This window comes from Electrona antarctica (genome assembly GCF_951216825.1).
Source record: "Electrona antarctica genome assembly, chromosome: 19".
Taxonomy (NCBI): Eukaryota; Metazoa; Chordata; class Actinopteri; order Myctophiformes; family Myctophidae; genus Electrona; species Electrona antarctica.
In genome coordinates, this window is record NC_136800.1 from 34,663,491 (window position 1) to 34,685,911 (window position 22,421).

General features: G+C 40.0%; 3 protein-coding genes across 3 annotated transcripts; all 3 read right to left on the reverse strand.

Annotated features, from left to right (window-relative positions):
- Window positions 1-170: 170 nt before the first annotated feature.
- rabggtb (Rab geranylgeranyltransferase subunit beta) lies at window positions 171-8,593 on the reverse strand. Its single transcript, XM_079530555.1, has 9 exons — window positions 8,458-8,593; window positions 7,794-7,901; window positions 6,941-7,138; window positions 4,438-4,543; window positions 3,975-4,027; window positions 3,725-3,835; window positions 3,502-3,627; window positions 2,872-3,021; window positions 171-2,497 (listed from the first exon to the last, which is right to left on the reverse strand). Exons 1-9 carry the CDS (start codon window positions 8,458-8,460, stop codon window positions 2,357-2,359), a joined length of 996 nt encoding a protein of 331 aa, XP_079386681.1. The 5' UTR covers window positions 8,461-8,593; the 3' UTR covers window positions 171-2,356.
- Window positions 8,594-9,357: 764 nt separating this feature from the next.
- On the reverse strand, window positions 9,358-17,132 carry acadm (acyl-CoA dehydrogenase medium chain). Its single transcript, XM_079529516.1, has 12 exons — window positions 16,999-17,132; window positions 15,534-15,633; window positions 14,704-14,801; window positions 13,810-13,879; window positions 13,216-13,316; window positions 12,920-13,000; window positions 12,696-12,826; window positions 11,971-12,079; window positions 11,225-11,365; window positions 10,958-11,053; window positions 10,169-10,417; window positions 9,358-10,071 (listed from the first exon to the last, which is right to left on the reverse strand). Exons 1-12 carry the CDS (start codon window positions 17,020-17,022, stop codon window positions 10,000-10,002), a joined length of 1,272 nt encoding a protein of 423 aa, XP_079385642.1. The 5' UTR covers window positions 17,023-17,132; the 3' UTR covers window positions 9,358-9,999.
- Window positions 17,133-18,548: 1,416 nt separating this feature from the next.
- Window positions 18,549-21,877, reverse strand: rps8a (ribosomal protein S8a). The gene is made up of 6 exons (XM_079529388.1): window positions 21,825-21,877; window positions 20,909-21,015; window positions 20,572-20,671; window positions 20,185-20,360; window positions 19,072-19,201; window positions 18,549-18,704 (listed from the first exon to the last, which is right to left on the reverse strand). Exons 1-6 carry the CDS (start codon window positions 21,826-21,828, stop codon window positions 18,595-18,597), a joined length of 627 nt encoding a protein of 208 aa, XP_079385514.1. The 5' UTR covers window positions 21,829-21,877; the 3' UTR covers window positions 18,549-18,594.
- Between the last annotated feature and the right edge of the window lie 544 nt (window positions 21,878-22,421).

A 22,421-nucleotide genomic window follows, 5' to 3' on the forward strand; every position in this document is an offset into this window, starting at 1 on the left:
AATGAAATAAATGGTGTCTAAAAAGATTAGTGTTTTATTGTTGGTGAGAAGGGCAGCTGAAAAGTGCAATTGTGTGTAAAGCAGCAACAATGCAAGAAACAAAATGGTAATGGTTATTTGTTGTACAACTTTCGTTTTGTTTTTATGTACAAAGACATCTTGAAGCACACTTCAGGGATATACATTGTTAATTTATTGCTAGCCAAGATGATACACTAGTAATATCATTACTCACATTAACACTCAACTTACATACACAGACAGGAGCGCAAATCGGTTGAATCTGAGTGACCCAAGCAAAAGATGTTAAATATAACAATTCAATATTTGGATATCCTAACAATGATCATAAATACACATTGGTCTTTGATAAAGTGGTGAACATGCGTGTGAAGGTACCTAAACAATATAAATTAATTAATTCCTATAATGTTTGTAAGATTAACTGTACTTTTCAATTGGTGCTGATAGTATTTTCTTTGTAATCCATCTCCAAATATGCATTGCAAACGCTTAATATTACTTACAGACCATATCCACAGATTCAGTTCATTTGGCAAGACAAATGGACATCAGTGCAGTTGGTGGACATAGGAAGCAACAGCTACCATGTCACTGTCAAGTGTCAATATTGTTGTTTGCAAAACAAGAACATTTTAAAAATCTCACTACCACCCCTCTAACCTTGCACAGCAGCTGCCAGCTGGCATCGCAAGATCGCAACTCCGTTCTTCTATGTGAAGCAAACCACATGGCTGTGCCAGCTTACACCCCCCCAGAATCATAAAATGATGTTTCAGCTGTGTAACAAATCTATCCATTCTGGACTTCTGGTAAACAGTTGATAATGTTGGATAGAGTAAAAACACCATAACAAATACATAGTGTAGTTATTGTGCATAAAATATCACACTTGATGCTACCATTATGTGTTTCCAGTCATTACCTTACTTAATGTTTATTTGGAGGGGTGCTAGCCCCTCCTATGTCCAGCTTTGTGTTTGTGTAAAGACACACATTGAAGACAAAGTGAGGATGCAAACTGTGATTGGCCAGAATGAGATGATGTATGATAATTAAAGAGCGCCCCTCACTTCACATGGGTGTGTTCTATGTTTACTTTGTCAAGCGACAATATGTTTACTTGTTATGGCTGACAAGTGTCACTCGACAGAAATGGCTGATTTTCAACTGAAAAAAGGGTGTTGTAACTTTCTTCTGCCTCAAGATGGTTGTGTGGATTGCAAGCTAGAGGCCGTCGTCACAAAACACTGACTTGATACACAAGTTGAAAACAGACTTTTTAGGAAAAAAAAATAAAAAAAGAATTGCCCCAATGCAACTCCAGTTGTGAGTCCTGGTATTAACACAGTAATAACTTAATAACTTGTTGAGTGGTGCAACCACTCCAAGGAACAGCTTTGTCCCTGTGGGACTATGTCACTATGTTTAGAGTACCAATAGGGGGTGCTGTTGCACCACTTGCTTCAGACTGGTCTGATTTTGTTTTTACACTTGTTACAAGCCGTTACATTTCAATGATGGAAGCTACAGTATTTAATCTGAGACAGGTGGTGAGCCAATAAGAAACAATGCAGGGTAGGTATGAGCAGCGAGCTGCTCTCATTTTGAGCCCGTTAATCAGGCTCAACTCTTACACAACAAATGTTCTGACATCTTTACTCAGCCCTGCTCACAGAGATTTGGTGCTTACAAAACAATGCACTGTTGAACAAAGTGATAAAGAATAAATATGGGCTATTTCTATGTTGGATACCAATCAGGAGTATCATCTGCCTACATCCACCATCACATGAAGTCACCGTAGCACAGACATCCACAGTCCGTAACGACCGGAACTAACAACAAAACACCTCCACCATCTGGTTCTCTAAGGTTCAGAGAAAATGAGCACAGGAGGAAATTGCTAGCAGTTATAAGCACTATATATTCTAAAACAGTTTGGTACCGTTTGTCCCATTGCAGGATTTGTATTAATTTTTTATTTTCTTTACTTCTATCAAAATGTCATGGAATGTTGAGCAAAATAAAATCCCATTTGTTTATGGCTTTGACCCAGTTCCTTAAAAATAAAAGAAAACTCTCCTGCAGCTGAGAGGACTAGAAGGGTGACCTGAGAACCATATCATCAGAGCTAATACGTGAACCTTAAATGTCAGACTAGAGAGCAGCCAAGCTGAAAGCAGCCTGTGCAGACTTCAGCTAATATGCACAGAGGTCCTCTCTGCATCAGAAAACGTCCATACCTTGCTCTAGGTGTGATTGGTGTGAGGCTGGGTGTGCTTGGCAGGGTGGTGGTGATACTAGCAGTAGAGGTGGTGGTGTTAAAAGAGTGTTAGCTCAGCAGGTCTGGTTGTACGCCTATCCTCCGGAGAACCTCCTCAGGCATACAAAATACAGGGTTCACCGCTTTGATCTGTTCATCGCCCAGCAGGGACAGACCTGCCACTCCGAACAGTGTGTGGAACGGATCCACCTGTAGCAGACGACAGAGGGAGAGGAAATGAAACAAGAAAAAAAAAGAAAAAAGGGTGGGAGTCAATTTAATGATAAAGCGTGATACAAGTATAAATGGAAAAGATTCCAAGGAGTCCCCAGAAAAAGTTGTAATGTAGCATCAAAGTCAGTTTAACTACCATACCATAATCCTAGATATGCCATTTTCAAACAATCTTGACCACAGAATATATTCAGATGGGGATCCACTGCCAATTACATATTCATTTTGGGGTCCTTGACATGAACACGTTTGAGAAACACTGCCTTGGGTGTCCAGTTGAGTGCATTTGTACACTCTGTGAGTTCACTTGACAGGATTCTCTGTGTAGTGTTCCAATTCAATCAGCTCACCATGTCTCCCGGCCTGTCAGCGAAGCCTCCCGTCTCGTCATCCTGACAGGCTAGAATGAAGGCGCGCAGCTTGGCTTTGTCTATCCAGTGGATCCTGCCAATGATCTTCAGCGAGGCCAAAACCCACCAGGAGTAACACACGTCAGGGAGCTGAGAAGAGCCAGAGAAAAATGCTCAGTTTCATCTGTACTGAAATTTTGGTTTTTCCATCGTGTTTTCTGAAGAATTGAGTCACCCGCAACATGACCCTGGTTCTCTACTCAAAGTTGTGTGGGTTGTTTCTCTCAAGGCACTTGTAATTTATTTTGCCTTTCTGTACTGAAAGACAAATTAACATTTATCTGTAATTTATTGCCGGAATGCTATTGCTACTGTATATACAGTAGTAGCCTATAGCTGTATAGCAGGTACTGTGATAGATAGATATGCTACACATTGTCGCTTTCAGAAGGAAACCTTTTATGTCAAAAACTGTTACTTTTCCGGACAATAAAAGAGCCTGTGTTCCAATGACAGTTATTATTTAGTCGCAAGATCTTGTTCCTTGCCAATATAGTTTATCCATATATACAAATTGGCTAAATTGTGACTCATTGTGACTCACATCGATTAATTTGCACGGCCACTGACCTTCTCAGGACGACCATTGAGACCTCCAGATGGCAGCTGCCTCTCACAAAGCCACCAGCCCAGCAGGTCAGCATTCACTTGGTGGAGATGACCCGTGATGGACAGGAAGCCAGTACAACAGTAAATCTGTAGGCCATTAAAAAAAAGGGGGATTTTCAACATGAGGATGACAAAGTACTCTTATGTGGTGTGAAAAAACATTACAGAGGACGAGGAGACCTACCTGTCCAGCGTGAGACTCTGAGCCGGGTCGACAGCCAAATCCGCCATCAAAGTTCATACAGGACAACACAAACTCCACAGCCTTGTCAACATTTATCGCATCCAATTTGCCCTTCAAAAGGTTTAAATACCAAAAATGTAAGTACAAATAAAGATATTGCTATAAATACTGTATAATGAATCTCGTCTTGTAGAACATGACACAATCCAAAGTAATACTACATGCAGAATATAATAATATATGCACATACCAGTAAGTCAAGAGTAGCAACAGCGCAGAAGGAAAACCTTGTGTCGATTTCCCCTGCACCAAACAGAAAATATAGTATAATGAATCATATATATTTTATATATCTATTTAACACGTTATTTAGATATGAGCTACTACTAAATATTAACCCATTCTGGGCGGGAACCCCTTTGTGTTTTAAACATTATGTTATAATTTAGCTATTGAAAAATAGCAGATCTACAAGCTCCGAGCTTATAGGTCTGCTATTTTTTTTAAATCGTGAAAATATTTATTTCAGAAAACTGGAGGATTTAGAAGAATTATTTTAAATTCTGAGGTCAGGCCTAAATAGGTTAAGCTACACATATAGGAGTAATCTTTAATACACAGGGGAAACCTGAAATTCAAATGTGCAGGAAATGTAAGATACTTAAGACTGCTCCTTGAGGGAAAATATGACCATAAGACAGAGCTTTGCGCACCCCATTTGTCCCCTGCAAACGAGCCATCTTCCTGCTGCAGTTGTCTGACATATTCCACCACTTTGTCAACATCAATCGCATTGACATTGTCATACAAGGACAGGATCTGAGAGAGAGAAAAATATATATACATGTATATATATATATATATATATATACGTTTCACAAGTCTGGTTGGTCATCTTGAAAGTTGCCGTGAAATACAATTCTTCTAAGGACCAGATTTGGACAAAGTGTTGTACAGCTTTTCTACTAGGCTATGAAGAAACATTACTTTATGTAAATGCAGGCAGTGCAGGAGAATCAAATATTTGGTACTCTAATATAGACAGAAGTTCTTCACCACCGAGTTTTTAATTAAATGGATAGTTGAGTTTTCTCATCACAGCAGCAGACAGCAAGCAGTGGGCATAAAAAATCAGGACACACAGTATTCAGGATACTCGTGAATGAACTGCAACGGCACTTGCACAAATCGGTGTTTCGTACGTAAATCGCTGACAAACTGGCTAAATGCTGTGCAGGAGGATGCTAAACGCACACCAGTCTTGGTAGTGGTGCCAGCTCACAGCAGAAACATCTGAGGCCCCTTTCAGATGACGATGGTCTCCAGATAAAACGGCAAGTCCCGTTGCGTTCTCAGTTTTTATTGACCCTTTACACGAGAACGCACACTTTATGAAAACGCTATAATATCGCTAGGTGGCGGTAACGGGCTCCCAAATAGACCAGTCACCCACGTTATGTACAAGAAGAAGAGCCAGCGCCCCCTTCACGCAACAGTTTCATTGTTCCCCGTGTCAATCACACTACAAGACACACTACAAGTACACACTGCAACCCCAACTTTTCAATGACTTACATAGCTTGCTGTGTTAGGTGTTAGACTACGAGACCATTGTCCCCATTGGCCGTGAGTTCAAGCCTCACAGCAGACAGTTTTTCGCGATTTTTGCGGTCACTTTATTTTCTCACATTAAAAACGCTACCAGATTAAAGTTGGGAATAAATAATACTGAGGTAAATGTTAATTAATAGGTTAATAGGGGAGGGTGATTCCTTTTGGTTTAATCACCTGGGGAGGGGACTGGATTTTTATTTTCATTCACAGGGAGGGTGATGGTGGTGACAGACAGCCCAGAGCATGCAGGCAGAGCGCGCCACGGGATGGTTATATATTTTATAATACATTAGGCTACATAAACGCTGCTGCCGCGGCTGCCACCTATCACAATTGAGGCATTTTATTTACATCATGGTTTTACATTCACCATCGCTGATGAGCAGCGCTTTGTAGGCGAGGAGGGAGGCTTGTTCAGGAACTCCATTATATCATAATTATGCATCAATGTAGTAATATATGCGCTGCGAGCCAACGTGAGCCATGATGTCATAAGTTTTGCGGATTCACCGTTTTGCCTGTTTACACGGAGAAGGGATAAAACGGCGTTCTCAAAGATTTCCACTCTGGGAGGTGGTTTCACTTTGATGCGTTTTCACCTCCTGAGAACACCCTTCTCGTCTAAAAGGACCCCAGCAAACGATACTTTATTTTGCCGTTTCTTATGAACACCATCCTCGTCTAAAAGCCACCTAAGTCTTGAAAAGACAAAAGAGTGGCCGCACACACTGATAGCCAAAGTGCAGATTATTTATTTGGATGCAGAGTAGAATAGAAACCAACGTTTCGGCAGGTACAACTGGTACAGGTACAACTGCCTTCTTCAGGGTATGATTTAACCCAAATGGCCAAAAAACAAGCAGGAATACATTAAAGTCATAACAAAGTCTTGTCTCTACCAAAACGCACTGATGACTATGATGGTGAGTTATCCAAATAAACTGTTCAATATATTATTATAACTATCCAGTATCCAGCCTCCATCAGTGTCATTCCTGCTTGTTTTGACACAACTTGGCATGAGTTATTCAATCTAGGTCCATATTGTATTGATAGACATTAGCTCATGCATACTCCTGTGTTCTGACATGACAGAATGCAACAACAGAGCTCTTGAACAATTCTAGCCTATGCAACGATTTTCTTAAAAAACTAGTTTTAAGATATACATTGTCTATAGATCTGTGGATTGTCTATAGATCTGTGGGCACAAATAACATTGGTAAATGTATGGTAACGTGGAAAAATGACAGCGATGGGACTGTCCTTCACATAATGAGAACCTCTCAACTAGCCACATTCAAACTTGCCATGTCTAAGAGCACTTGTCAATGTCGTATGTCCTATATAAATAAATGCGACTTGACTATTGCCGACTTCGCACAGAACTTAAATGCAGTGTTGAGTGTGAAGTCGGTTGGGACAGTGGGTCTTCAGAAGTGGCATGTGGCACGATTCCATACAGAGTCAATTCAATTTGCAACAGCATCACCCGTGAATCACCCAACACGAATGACAGAAAGGGCTAAAAGTGTCCGATAGGCCACCGCTCCACACTAAGTGTCTCTCGTTTCTCGTTTGAATAAATAAATAAAACATCACCTGCACTGCACTGAGGGTGTAGAGTAGATGAGGATCATGTCCAATGCTGGCACTGAAGCCTCCGCAGTCATGCTGACAGGACTTAATAAAATCTGTGATCTCTTCACGGTTCATCCTAGGGAGCTCGCTCATCAGGTCCATCACCGTCAGGCCCCAGTAAATCCCACTCATCCTCAGGTACTCGGACAGCGTGTACTCCTGCAGAAATGAACAACAGTGGTGTAAAGGTTAGAGTTGGCGTGACCATCAACCGGTAATCACGACTCGAGAGTCGAGACTCTCCTAAATGCAATCACTGTCCCCACCATATATGGCTTGTCAAATGTCTACCTACTCAACCGTCCATCAGAAACGACTTAGTGACTACAATTTCATTTAGCTTCTGCTTAACATTTTCAGACGATCCAATAGTCAGAGCAACTTTAAAGTGCAATAACGGAGCAGCATGAAACAACAGGGAAAGTGTGGTTGAATAATTAGAGCAGGACCACTCCCAGATTCTTGGCAGTTTGAGCAGGAGTCACCATGGTGTTGTCAATAGTAATTGAAAGATCCTAAATGAAGCAAGACTTCCCAGGGAAATATGTTTTGTTTTTATTTTGTGATTATGTTTTGCTGTGGTGAGAAGACTGACATCCACAGTGAGATAGGTCTGAGCAGTCCGGTAGATACCACTTGCAGTGATGTGAGTGAGTGCAGTGATGCAAACATATTAGAAAATATGTCTAGGAGAAGCTGGTAGGCCAGGCAGGGAGCCTGAGCGGTGTGGAGAGAAATATAATGTAAAACTGCTACAGAAACAGTATAGATGACATTTGATAGAAAAGGTTGCCAAATAGTCACGGTTACTTACGTAGTCATCCTTTTTGGAACCATAGGCTGCTATGTAATCCGCATGTTTGTCTAACAGAAGAGTGTTAGGAGCATCAGGCTTGATGACAACATCTTTTACTTGGGTACCCTAAATAAAATAAAGAATAATGTGTATTTAAAACAAAAACAGGACTCAACATATAAATGTTACATTGAAGACAGGCTTTGATTGATTGATTGAAATATTTATTAACAGTTTGCAGAATTACAGTACATTTCAAGCACAAACTCAATACAAAGGCTGTTAACTGTGAGTGGACGACCCAATTATGCATTACACTTGTTTACGTTTAAGAGGGTCCACCATGTTCAATTCATCAAAGGTGAAAGGCTCAGGTGATATGTCAGGCGTGCAGTGGAACAATATAAAGTTATGTAGCTATGTACTGTCTTGTCTTCTACAGTGTATGCTAGAAGAGTAAACAAAAACAAAAAAGACTTAAGCAACCAACAGATTGGCTAATTCTTAGCCACCCAGCCAGCCGTGTTTCATGGATAAGCAGCCGAATATAAAATAAATGTTAAAGACATTTAAACAATGGATAATTCAAACAACATTGATTGCTATATGTCTGACATTACAACGATACAACGAATGATAGTGAAATGTAACGCGATTTAATCTGATGTAGAACGCTGCTTACCATTCTCGAATCTCTCGCATGATCAGGCGTCGCAGTTATACTACGTCATGACAGTGCGTCAACAGCAATGGTCAACAATCTAGTGGACAACATTCTAGCTCTGCCTCTGTTAGGCAGCTACGTTTCCATTTTAAACTGGAATACATATTTTTCAACATGATCTCCATTTAGTACATTATGAAGAGCATAACACGTTTCTCGGTATTGCTGCAGATTCCAGAAACCTTCCCTTATCTTGCGCAAACCAATTAAAACGTCCCAGATTGACCGTTTCCATGGTGACGATGACAGTTTGAAACGCCTGTTGTGGGTCAAAAAGTTGACTCATATCAAATATCAACTTATCTCTTCTGATTCATGGAGACCAGTCTTCACCTTTATGAAACCGCTATCATAATCTCTCGAATTCCTTATGAATATTACTACTTTATTTATTTTATAAATAATTATTGTATTACTACTTTTTTTTAAATATTTGTTTTTCACACTTTTCTCACCGGTTTTATCAGTTTGTTATGTACTGCCCTGCTCTTTTTAAACCTTTTAGAAGTTGTATCTACTGTAGGCATATCTGGGTATTGCTGCTTGTTTGATGTGTACTTTAAGGCACTTAGTTTTGAAGTTATATCCAAATAGTTCATATTACTTTGTTAGATTTATTAGGTTTACAGGTTATTGGTAGGCCTATGACTTAAAATAAGATTGTGAAACAATTACTTTTAATATAGACTATGTAGATGCATTTTTACTTTGTTCATTCCATAGTTCAAAACATGTGATGATTTATTTTATTTTTTTATGTGTAGTGTACAGCTGTGCTGTCTCTTGTTGCTGTCGGCAGTGACAATCGAGTGAGTCTGACCAAGACCTTGTCAAAAATCATGATATTAGGAGACAATATGAAAAGACTCATTTTAACTTAATATATACATTTATTAAATTTAAGAGCTTAAGCATAACAGTAAGAAAATGTTCACTGGCATAACGATCTATTTTACATTGGTATAATCAGTTACAATCCACATTCAATCACCCCATTTCAAAACAATCAAGGCTTGAAGATGTGATATCATAAGGCAATCAACATGTTATTGGTTCGGATTCTGAGTTCAATTGATCAGTACTATTTGCATGTATACAATAAGATGTTACAAGGACAACGTTTCAACAACTTGACCAGGAGCTCCAACGAGCACAAATGGCCGTGTTTGTGGTTTGGGGAGCCAGCAGGGGGGCATTTTGAGGTAGTCCAAAATGTTAATGTTCTGTGGCCATTGTCTCTGTACATAGCAAACTACCACATGTTTCATCATTGTAAAGTACAGTAATGACATTGTTACATATAACAATGTATGAGAGAAGTGTGTGTGCACGCGTGCGTGTGTGTAAGAAGTGGGGCTCCAATGCTCCTCAGACCAACAGTAGGGGTTGACAGTGACTATACAGATGGGGGAAATGGCAATTTCTTAATTGGGGAAGAAGTGAAACAAACCAAAAACCCAATAAAACAGAGCACAAAGTTAAGGAGATTCTTGGCAGAGTTCATTTCTTGTATTTTCCAATGTGTTCACGGGCAATGATGAGTCTCTGAATTTGGGCTGTTCCCTCATAGATCTAGAAAAGCAGATAAAGATTCAAATGGTTAATTATGCACAACTTTCCAATGACATTTGGTGTAAAAGTAGTGAATTGATATATCATCACTACCAACCTGGTAGATTTTGGCATCCCTCATCAGTTTCTCAACTGGATATTCGCTGTTGAAGCCGTTGCCTCCAAATACCTGAACAGCATCACTGGCGACCTGGTTGGCAATGTCTCCGGCATAGGCCTTGGCAATGGAGGCAAAGTAGGTGTTCCGGCGGCCCACATCCACCTCCCAAGCTGACCGCTGATAGCCCATCCTGGCCAGTTCCACCTTCATGGCCATCTCAGCCAGAAGGAATGACACTGCCTGGTGCTGTGGATGAACAAGACAAAGTGATTTGTTTTGAGTTACAGGTTACCTTGGAGATTTCCTGTCATTTGGAAGATGGCTAGAAATACAGCATCAGTTTTTCCACTTAGTTTTAATTCATGTGAATATACTTCTGCTCCTTTGGAATCTTCATTATTTGTTAAAAGGCTGATGTACACATTAAAAGGTTGGTGACAGGTGTGTAGGACAAAAAGTCCATTTGATTGTCTGTCCTGATGAAGGTCTAACGACCGAAACATTGAATAAAGCACAATATTCTTTGCAAGTTCCCGACAGTGTGCGGGTCCTCTTTCATGTCATTATCATCAGAGATCCCCTTTTGAATCTTCGCATTTTACAATCTATACAGTACGTTGCCATTGTGTTAAAACATTAGTTATAACTAATTTAAATAACCTATAAACTGGTGTACCAGCCAACCCAAACAATACAAAAACATGTACTTTCCAACTCCCATTGGACCACCACCATGGTCCAAATTTACCGTAAAACTGCCTTCGCATCATGAATTACATGACCTACATTAGCAATGGCGATTCCAAAGGTCTTCCTCTCCAGTGCGTAATTGGTGGCTTCATCAAGAGCTCTCTGTGCCAGTCCTGTTGCCCCTGCCGCTACCTGCATCACATCATCAGTCATTATTATCAACCACATGAATCCTTGCATCTGGGGTGAACATTCAGCAAAGATGTTGTGAGCTTGTACATCATCTATTTTCAGAGAGTTTTGGCGTAGAGGAAAATGGTAGTTGTAGGATTAAACATGCAACACCTCCAGTATCTAACTTACTGGTGGCCTGGTTTTGTCAAAGGCTCCCATAGCAATTTTGAAGCCAGCTCCCTCTCCGATGAGAACATTCTCCATTGGGATCCTCACATCCTCAAATGTGATACCTCTGGTGTCTGAGCACTTCTGGCCCATGTTCAGCTCCTACATGGGCAGAGAGATGTGTTATAAAACGTTTTGGAATTGGACAATGTTTCTCAAATCAGACTGAATTTCAACATGAAGGGAGCCATTTGGACAGACCAAAAATGTTAAGATTCTTTAGTAAAACACTGCTAATATTATATAAATAAATGAAGTCTGTCACAAATGTAATAGAAGACAAGAACATCACTACAGAATAAGTGGGGTAGAGCGCAATTTCAATCATTTTATCATAATGAGTATTATGATAAGATATTAAGATTATATCTTAAAGTATAGGCTATAAAACATGTATCCAAACACACTTGTGGAATTAATTTAATCATCTGAATTTATTCTTTGGCAGGCCTACGACTGAAATGTAGGGCCATGTGCATTTAGAAAAATGCTCATCATATGGCTATCGATATTGCACAATTATATATTTTGTATTATGAGTTTAATGCCCTGTCAGAACTTATTTAGCACATTTACTGTGTCGATGAAGGCAAAAGCACATTTTTAATTACTTAATGTTTACATTGAGGTTTTTTTAATGCACAAATAACATGCACATAAAAAGTGGTTGATGATTGACTAGAGAAAACCTTCCACCTTGTTCTTACCTTCCTACCAACCAGTATACCAGGTGTGTCAGCATCAACAATAAAGCCAGTAAATGCCTTGCTGGTAGGGCATTTAGGGTCAGCATTAGTGCGAGCCAGGAGGAAAAACCTGGGAATATGGAGAGAAACAAAAAGGTTCACTTCCTGGAGAAAAATAAGAGAGGTTGTCTCCGCTAGGCCAAAAGGCATGGCTGAGACCATGTTTTGCACCCTGTCCGTCCGTGATCAGCTAATCTCTGGCATGGCTGGCTTGATCACAGTGAAACTGTGCCCACACTTGTGCCAGAGTATATCACCACAATGGCCTGTGATTGGCCTACCGAACGTCCGGTCTGTGACGCACACGGAAGCTTGCTCTCTCTGTAAGATGGTGCCTGAGCTGCAGATGCCCCAGAGCCAAATTTTTGCACGCACATTCCCACAAGAAATGCCACTTGAAAATGTTCAAATCTGCCTCATGGTGGTGCTTTAATGCATGATGTGACAGATAACGCCTTCAGCCAATCAGCGTAACATCATCTCCAGTTTCCAACCAGCCATTTAAAAGAGATGCTGTGAAGAGGGACTTTTATGGCTTGACCCTGTCTTATCGCTGCTTGCAGCTATGTTTTGCATTTGTTACTGTCTTTTTTTTGCTACTGCAGTATTAGCTTGTTATACAAGGTACTACTTCTGTTATAAAACATTTACAAATATATTGAAGAGAACATCATGTGACCACACACCAGTTAGCTTTTCCTCCATTGGTTATCCACATTTTCTGTCCGTTAACAACATACTCGTCCCCCATCTTAACAGCTTTGGTCTTGAGGCCAGCTACATCGGAGCCTGCACCAGGCTCAGTCACACCATATGCCTGCCAAAAACACAGGAGCCCACACTTCAAGATCTGGTCTTACACTCAATTTAATGGTGTAACAATCATTAAAAGATGACAAGCAATACTTACACACATAAGAGGCTCCTCTGTCATTCTGCCCAAGTATTTCTTCTTCTGTGCCTCATTACCAGCAAGGATAACAGGCATTTGCTGTGTGGATAAAAACAAATTATATTTGAGATAAGAGACACAGGTCTTAGACACAGTTTGCCCATGTCATTTTTAGAACAGGTTTGTTGGGTTCTTCATTTGTAACATTGCTTCAAGACTGTTTGTGCAACCAGAACCATTTGCTATATCCCAGTAAATTTGTCTTAGTTAAATAATAGTTAGAGGATCTCAAATGGCAATCTTTGTCAACTTACACCAAGAGAGTTTGCCTCAATGGCAGTCTGGACTCCAGTGCAGCCATAAGCCAGCTCTTCTGTGATAAGGCAGGCATCAAAAATTGACAGGCCCATTCCACCTGGAAACAAAATGATCGTTTCTTTATTATCTTGTTTCATGTAAACGATTTTATGAATGGTCTTTAATGCTTTAGGTAAATCCAAATTTCATATCTAGGACTATTTGTGGACCAAAATGTGTCAGCTAAAGTTACAAAATAGGAAACGGAGTGATAATCAGTCAGAGATTATACAACAGGTTGTTTCGAGGAAGCAATGTGATTGTTTGATACAGCTTTCTAGCCGTGCTTAAACCACGATAATGGCACGGCTAATCAAAATAATTCAGTCGTGCTTTTCTCTCAGAGCAGACTGTGGCTAGGCTAGCTAGTTTCTTGGGACATTTGTGGTCGTAGTGGCTACATCTGTCATTGAAACAAATATATTTTTTCAGCGATTATCTTAGTTTTAAGGGTAATTGTTGTATAATTGCAATATTACACTCGAAGGTGTTCTTCATAGTCATTAATGCACTTTAATGCACTGTGATACTTTCGGAACTCAAGTACATACCATAGTCCTCTGGAATGTGAGAGTTCATCAGACCAAGCTCCCATGCTTTCTTGATGACTGGGAAGGGATACTGTAAAATGTATAATGGCAACAAACAAAAAAAAGATAGTGGTGGTCAATCTATGATCTAAAACACTTCCTCAGTTGTTACTGTACTAGTAGCATTGTGTCTGTGTGTGTGTGTGTGTCTCCTCAGAAGACAGGGTGTTGCCGTGAATAGCTGGTGTTCCTCAGGAGACAGTTGGAGTCTAGTACCATCTCCAAACTCTAGCCTAACTTCAGTGAAACCAGGGAAGACATCACAATTTCCCTGACTGCAGTGCAAAGTGGGTACCTCAAGAAGACAGTTAGGGAAAGTTAGCAAAATGTATGGCAAATCTCACATATGGGTCTACTATTAGCTATCAATTTGTTCCAAGCCAACTAACTCCCTTGGGAAACTTACCCCAACTTTCAGCAGCTGTCACAAAGTTTCCCCAAGAGAGTTGGTTTGGAACAAATTGAGGTGATAGTAGACACCTTTATGAACACATGACATTTGTGAAGAAAACTATAGTGGTAAGCATTGTTTTTTGGAGATTTGCCACACATTTCACTAACTTTCCATAAACATATGGTTTGTCACTATACAGAGCAACCACAAACCAAATTCAATAACCAAATCTCAGCTCAGACCCCACTCGGTATGTCCCAATTATTCCTTGCTACCGTCTGATGATTGTTCTTGAGGACAGAATCAATGACCAGCCTGGCACATTTCACTTGGGGAACCCCCATTACAGTACAGTAACAACAGAAATATGATTGAGGTTCTGAGGGGGTTATCATTCATGGTTTCTTCTGCTTCCCTCAAATGTTCAATGAGCTTTTATGATAATTAATTATTACACCCACCTCGCCACTTCTGTCATATGCTGCAGCAACTGGAACAATCTCTTCACGTGCAAACTTCCTTGACAGCTCCTGGAACTCTTTTTGCTGGTCAGTGAGTTCTGTTGACAAACAGAAATAGGAGTCTGGCTTGTATGAAACTCAGTCCTTTATGTGCAATTTCACCACGTGACAGAAAGTACAGTATTTCCAGTATCTGAAGTTGAGAAAGGATCCGAGCCGGCTAGGCTACAGACAGCGAGAAAGAGAAATGCTCATGCTTTGTGAACGAGAGGACTGAGGCGGAGCTCGAGCGTGTGTGTGTGTGTGTGTGTGTGTGTGTGCCTGTTGGAGTTAGAATGAGGTATAGGAACACATGGCTGGTACATTTCGGCAAATTAGTTTCTTTTGAAAGTAATATTTAGAATCAATGTGTAGCCTATTGTTAAATGTATGACAACACAAAATGCATCAAATTCAAAGTGAGTAGGCTATATGCAATATATTGACAGGCATACACCCTCATAGATATTTGCATTATTTTATCATTTAGAAATCAAATTATGCAAATAGGCTATAAAGCCTTTATTTATTTTTTACAAAAAAGTTCATTTTGAGCTGTGTAATTGAACATTAGACAGTATCAATACAAGCACAAGGTATAACAATTAATTGAAATTGGAGAAAAGGGGGATAAAATAAGTGGTTGCTCAACAATAAAGTACCTATTCTGTACTCGGTATCGGCAAGTACTAGAAATTAAGTATTCGTACAGAAGGGGGGGAAAAAAGTATCGGAGCATCTCTAATCCATAATCTTAAAAGATCACTCTTGCCTGCCCTGGCTCAACTCACCAAATGAGAACCCCAATGATGATATCTGCTGGGGTGCAGCCTTTGCACTGACAGCAGTGCTCTGGAGCCTGAGTCCAGTCTGCACACCGGCTCTCAGCACCTGAAGGAGTCAACAGAGTAGTCCAATCTGTACATAGCCTTAAAGGGCCACTTCATCACTTTTCAACATAATCATAATTGGTCATCAGTCCTCCTCACTAATGTTCATGAAATAGAAACACAAAAAAAATCTGTCTCATAGGAGGGCTGTGGACAGTTCAGAAACACATCCACCAGTGACATCATCGATTGGCAATCCTTCTGCCTAACGATGATGTCAGGTGGACGGGTTTCATGAGAGACAGTGTAGAAAACAAATTGTGGCATTTTATCATGAACATTAATGACCAATTATGTATATGAAGGTCCTAATGGGGTTAAATTCGCTCTACTGTTACCACCAGAGGCGTATCTACAATAAGGCGAGGGCAGGCGACCACCTGTCCAAATCCATTTCTCGCCTGGCCAAAATCCATACAATGAGAAGAAAAAAAAAAGGACAAAAACAAGATCTGAGAACTATTAATGGACAGCTGATTGGCCGTTGCGGTAGAGCGCGACCCTCAATCACCCATTGGAATGTAAATGCATGCCTTTGTATCCTACTCGTCTGGCAGGTATCTCTCTTTGAAAACCTTTAGTGCTACGATTGTGCGCGGGGAGACGAAAATTAACACATATCTTGCCTGGCCAAAACGTAATTCCTGGATACGCCACTGGTTACCACTAAAACGTGGAATGCCATACAAACAGTGCTTCAAACGCGCCAATAAAAAAAAAGCATCTCTTGTATGTTATTTATTGCTTGTTTTTATATGTCTTGATGAACTGAATACACGTGACCACAATAGGGCTGTTTTGTGTTATCCTTAAATCAACCCTGACCTTCAAGGGACACTGTGAAATAAATCAATTCTTGGTAGGGATGGGGTGAAACAAATAGAACAGGCACTGCTGAGAACAACGAACTAAGCTCAGCTGGTAATAAACCATAACAGGTATGAGTATGACACCATTACACCAACTAAGTTACCAACCATTTAGCCTAACATCGTCAGCACAGCAGATCCTCACAAGAACTACGTTACTACATTAGCTTGAAATTAAAATCATGCCTAGATAGTTTAAAGGTCCGCTGACATTCCCCCTTTAAGTAGTATAATGTTGCCATTGACACGCATACCAGAATGCATTACATGGGTGTAAGAAGTTACTGGCAATGGACAAATTTAAAACGCATTGTATTGATGACGTCGGTGACTCGGTGTGAACTAGCCGCCTAGCTAGGTTAGTGTGGACACTGGCTTTAGCTGTTATTAAATGTTTAACTTAAATTGAACTACCTACTGCATGACGAGCTTTAATCTGTCACTTTAAAACACTGAAATCCTGATTTGTAAATGACAATATTAACTTATACATTTACCTTGTTGAAGAGCATTGTTGACATTTCTACAGAATGCCTTGTACCTCTTGAAAGAAAAGATATTCTGCCAACTTAAAGTGCCAATGCCAACCAATGGCAACACTCCCTTGAACCACGTGGTGGATCTGTCAGAGACTTTTGCCCTACTTTCATTTCGCGCATGCGTTTGGTTTGCTAAAAAAAGAACAGATCTACAAGCCAACAACGCGTCACGGTGCGACGCGCTGTAGATCAGTTATTATATTAGCTTAGTCCTGAACTAACCTTGCACAACCCCGATATCAGACCAATTAAAAGTGAGAAATAATCTTCTGATTCTGTTTATCAACAAAATGATCGCAATAACTAATTAAACCAGGGTTCTCCCAAAGGAAAATTACTGCCTGCCGTATTGCAGAATTTAGTGTTTTTATTCAGATTTGCAGTCATGCATGCACAATAGCTCCACCTGTTGGTGTTTTTGTAAATGGTTTATACATCGTTACGTCCCATTTTTCCTGAGCCCTTTAAATGGCATTGAAGGCATTCTTTCATACGAGTTTTGGATTTTCTTTCCCAGAAAGCTATCAAATTTAACAGGAAAATGTAAATTAAATTCTTATACTTTTAACCCAGTCAAATACTAATGTATGGCCATGTTCTCATACAGCTGTAAATGTCATTTCTCAAATTACTTGACTGTATTTTGTACTTTCATGACCAATTTTCTGACAAACAAAAATAAAATCCAGTGCATGTACTTCATCCGACCTAAATATGCCCTGCACTGAACAAATTTGATTCTGGACAGATCATGGCATCCTTAACGTCTCATCAACTTGTGTATACATTACCTACAGTATGCTTTTCAAACCACTGACATAGAATTTACAGCCATTATATAAACCTCAAAACAGTCAGGGTAAACCCTCATATTACCAAGATTAACCACTTAAAAAGTATTTCCACAAATGAACAGATGCTTTGGTTCAACTGGTTAAAATGCAATAATGCAACAGCAATCAACTTCTTTAACCACACATGTTAACGCACATGTACACAAGTTCAGTAGTTCACAGGTTATTCCATTCTCTACACTAGCCCCATATACGTTTGTCTGATGTAAAGTCACATGAGAAGCTGACTATACAAGTTTCACTTTCTTCAGCACCAACATTCGCCAACAATCCATCATGTGGCCCTGATCTTCTTTGGGCTTAGGTTCTCACAGGCACAATATGCGCTGTAGTGCATTGGTGGAATTTGACGGAAATACTGCTCAAGGAAATTACGTACTCATTACAAATCTGTTTACATTCTGTGTATGAAACAAGCGTTGTGATTGGTCGACAAATATTGTATCCAGGGGAAATCAATCTGACGGATGTTGCAGACCGACATTCCCAGCTATGCTCTATGCCTTATATTGTGACCAGGCTTTTCTCTTCGCAGATGAGTAAACCTGGGACAGAGGCTAGGTTGACCTAGATTAGAGCTGGAATGAGCTTTCGTGGTAAATTGACCATCGACATGACAATGTTGAGATGTTATATAAGAAAACAGCAGACAGGTTACGGAACATTTGGGACTTTATTGACGCATTACAATGCTGCACATTTATTTGCCTTTTTTGGCTTTGATTTTGCGCATGTAGAACTCAAGTTCCTTTCCTTCGAGGACATAGCCGTCTGCTCTGCCACACTGGCCAGGTCTGGAGGCAATGCAGGCTGCAGGAAAGAGAGAACAGGATTTATTTAACAGCAGAACTTTAGGTGACAGGTCATACATTTTGTGTTAATTACATCACAATATCAAGTACCATAATATGACAGTGTTCAACTGTGACCAAAACAATTGGAGGTTGCACATTATAGAGAATCAGAGATGTGACGTTCGTGAACGAATCGGATCATTTGAACGGCTCTTTGAAAGGAACGATGGGATCCGGTTCACAGTAGGGAGCCGTTCCTTTTTGGAGGAGATGGGGGGGCAGGGGGGTTTCAATCAGGGCCGGTCATGATCAATCTGGCGCCCTAAGCAGGAGACACTGGGGAGGCACTGTGGACACAAGCTTTAACAGATTTCTAGACTCACCAAGAAGTTTGCCCTGCTGGAATTGCTCCTCGAGGAGGGTGTTTATCTTGGAAGTCTTTTTGCGTTCATCCAGCTTCTTTTGGATCTTCTTGGACCTCTTCTTGTTCAGGATCTCCTCCTCCTCAGAAGTCTGGAGTGTAAACACATGCCAACACATTAGACAGTCATACACTTATGTTCCAAGCATACACCCGACAGGCTGTGGATGCACTCGATTTTAACAATTTTTCATCTGCCAGAACACATTAACTGAAGCTCTTGTTAATATTGTGATCCAATGAGCCATAACACATGACAAAGTGGCCTGGTACAAAATTCTAATCTCTGGTGTGGACAGTTGCGAGCACAATAATCCAGACAATTTCTACATCCATCAACTTGCTACATGCAAGTCCCTCTTCCATATTCCCCAGTTTAAGTGATGGCGCCAGTACTCAGGAACTAAATGACTGCAATGAGTAATTTCAGTAAGCGGTATAGACATGCTTTGATCTGGTTAAATTAAATTGAAATTTCCAATTTAATTTCCACAACATTTTTCAGCAATACACTGCCCAGTACAACCAGTCCTAAACTGCCAGTCACTGTGCAACTCCATGGAGCAGTTGGGGGTTCAATCAGCGTCTTGCTCAAAGGCACTTAAAACAGTTTGAGAATTTTGCTTATTCACTTCCCAGCCCAGATTTTGGTGCAGTGGATCGAACTTTCTGCGACAAGAATGTATCTAATCTTTAGCCCACCACTGGCAGAAAGCTTTCCAGCAACCAAGTGACGTCATCAAGCGAGACAAATGTTAACCAATCAAACTTTAACATTGAAAAGACAACTGCAAAGTTGTCTTCCTCAGTCATAAATATCCACATTGACATTCAGTAGCAGAACTGGACAGTTATCTTCATAGACCATTAAAACCTAAAACGTTTTATCCCCGTAAGTTGAGCTAAACATGCAATTAAAATACAGCTTTGATTATAAAACCTACACGTACACTACCAATACATCAGTTCCCTTCACATGGACAATGTTGTTTTTATCTAACTTTTACATTAGGTTTTCACATCTTGTTTTATTCTTGTAAAAGCAATGCTTCACCACAGTGCAAATGAGACATACCAGTTTGGCTCCCTTCTTGCGTCCCAGAGGAGTGGCGTAGTGGGCCTCATACCACTGTCTGAATGGCAGACTGTCAACAAGGATGATGCAGTTCTTCACCAGGGTCTTGGTTCTGACCAGCTCATTGTTGGAGGCATTGTAGACGACATCAATAATTCTAGTTTTGCGGGTGCAGCCTGTGGACAAACAATCAGGCTTATTAGCATAAACTACAGAAATCTACAGAGGTTTAACATGACAAATTATTCTCTTTGCAGGACTGTTCTATCTCAGAGTCACTAATATCGTCACTTGCACTCAGTAGCAGAACTGGACAAAGTTATCATCACAGAAAGACAGGTACTCCTGCATCTTTGAAATACACTTCATGATGAAACACAAACTTACACTCAGAGCCCCAAGAAAAGTTGCCAACATCCAACCTCAGGGCACGGTATTTCTTGTTTCCTCCGCGAACCCTCACTGTATGGATACGGCGAGGTCCGATCTAGGAGAAAAGTGGTAACCAAGTTCAGCATGTGCCTTAACAAAATGGTCCGATATTGGTTCATGAATTAACAGTAATTGTGTTAACGTGTCAGAGTAACTATGACAAGTGTCATTGATAGGTCCAAATGTTAAACCAAAACGGCCAACCTGAAACCTACCTAAGGTCATGTTTTCATCACCCACGCAACATTAAATTGAGGGTCAGGTCTATAGGTGGTTCAGCTGCCATGCTCACCTTTGTGTTTGCAGGAGGGCGACCAAGCTCATACTTCCTCTTCTTGTGGTAGGGCTTGCGTTTACCGCCGGTCTTGCGGCGTTTATGCCAGTTATCCCGGGAAATACCTGGGGCCAAGGAATAGAAACATCGTTTTAGATGAGGAATGGCCTTAATGACAGCTGTATCAACCATTCAAATGTATGCTTGAGAAATCAGTTCTCCAAGGTGTTATCCGCATATTTACATCGGATTCCGTTTAATTCATCATGTCACTCAAGCATTTGTTGTGTAGACTAGAAAGTTGCACATGTCACTAGGTCTAACGTGGGTTGGTGCTATAGCGTTAGCTCAACAACTGCTTGCGCTCTCATATAATTCACAAAACAGTTACCGCAAAATAATATTTGGCGTGCCGGCTACAACATATAAATGTTTGGGCAAATGGCGAAATATCAGTTTATAAAAAGGTATTTTAGCACTGCAGCATTCCAACTAATGTTTAGTGGTGTACCAGCTAGCTACCCGATGTATCCTAGTATACGATGCTAACAGGGGAAGCTAACTGCGATAACCCAGATTACAACTCACAATAAATGAATTTCCAGACAACGTGCTAAACATTTTTGCCGATATAAATATACTTTCAGGAAAACTAAAAAGTAGACAACGAAAATGACTAGTTAAAGTTAAGTGTAGCATAACATCAATAGCAAAGGCCTGTGTATGCGAGCAGCCATTTTTTGTGAGCAATTCAGACATCACGCTTAAATTACTTAATAAAACCCCAAAGTATGTCAATAAACTACTAAGATGATCATGTGTATGTTAATATAATATTAAGCTTCAACATGACAAACAGTTATTTGCATTTTCATGCTGTAAAACATTAGATGGATAAAGATTCTCTCTCCAAACCGAGCATGAAAACACGTACCCATTCTCAGGCGCCGGCTAGAAAGAGGAATCGCAAGGGTTCATGGGGAAGTTTGAAGCTTCCCTTTATCGCGATAATCTACGAGAGTGCGATTGGATTTATTTATTTATTTATTTTCACATCAGGATGTGAACTGTGAATACAATTTTCAATCAATCAATCATGTCTGGGGAATGGGGACTTACTGACTACAACTTATATATATATATATATATATATATATATATATATATATATATATATATATATATATATATATTGATTGATTGATTGATTTATTAACAGTTTGCATTGCAGAATTACAGAATTTCAAGTACAATTTAATACAAAAAACTGTTAACTGTGAGTGGACGACACCATAAAGCATTACACTTGTTTACAATAGGGTCCACCATTTTCAATTAATCAAAATTCATCATATATATATATATATATATATATATATATATATATATATATATATATAACACTTAAGGCAGTGTTCCAGTGATCACCCTCCCCTGTGCCAATAATGGCACTGATCATAATCTCTCAAAAACTAACCTCGCCTCATCAGTCTTTCCACCTCGAGGAAAACTCAAAAACAGATTTAACAGA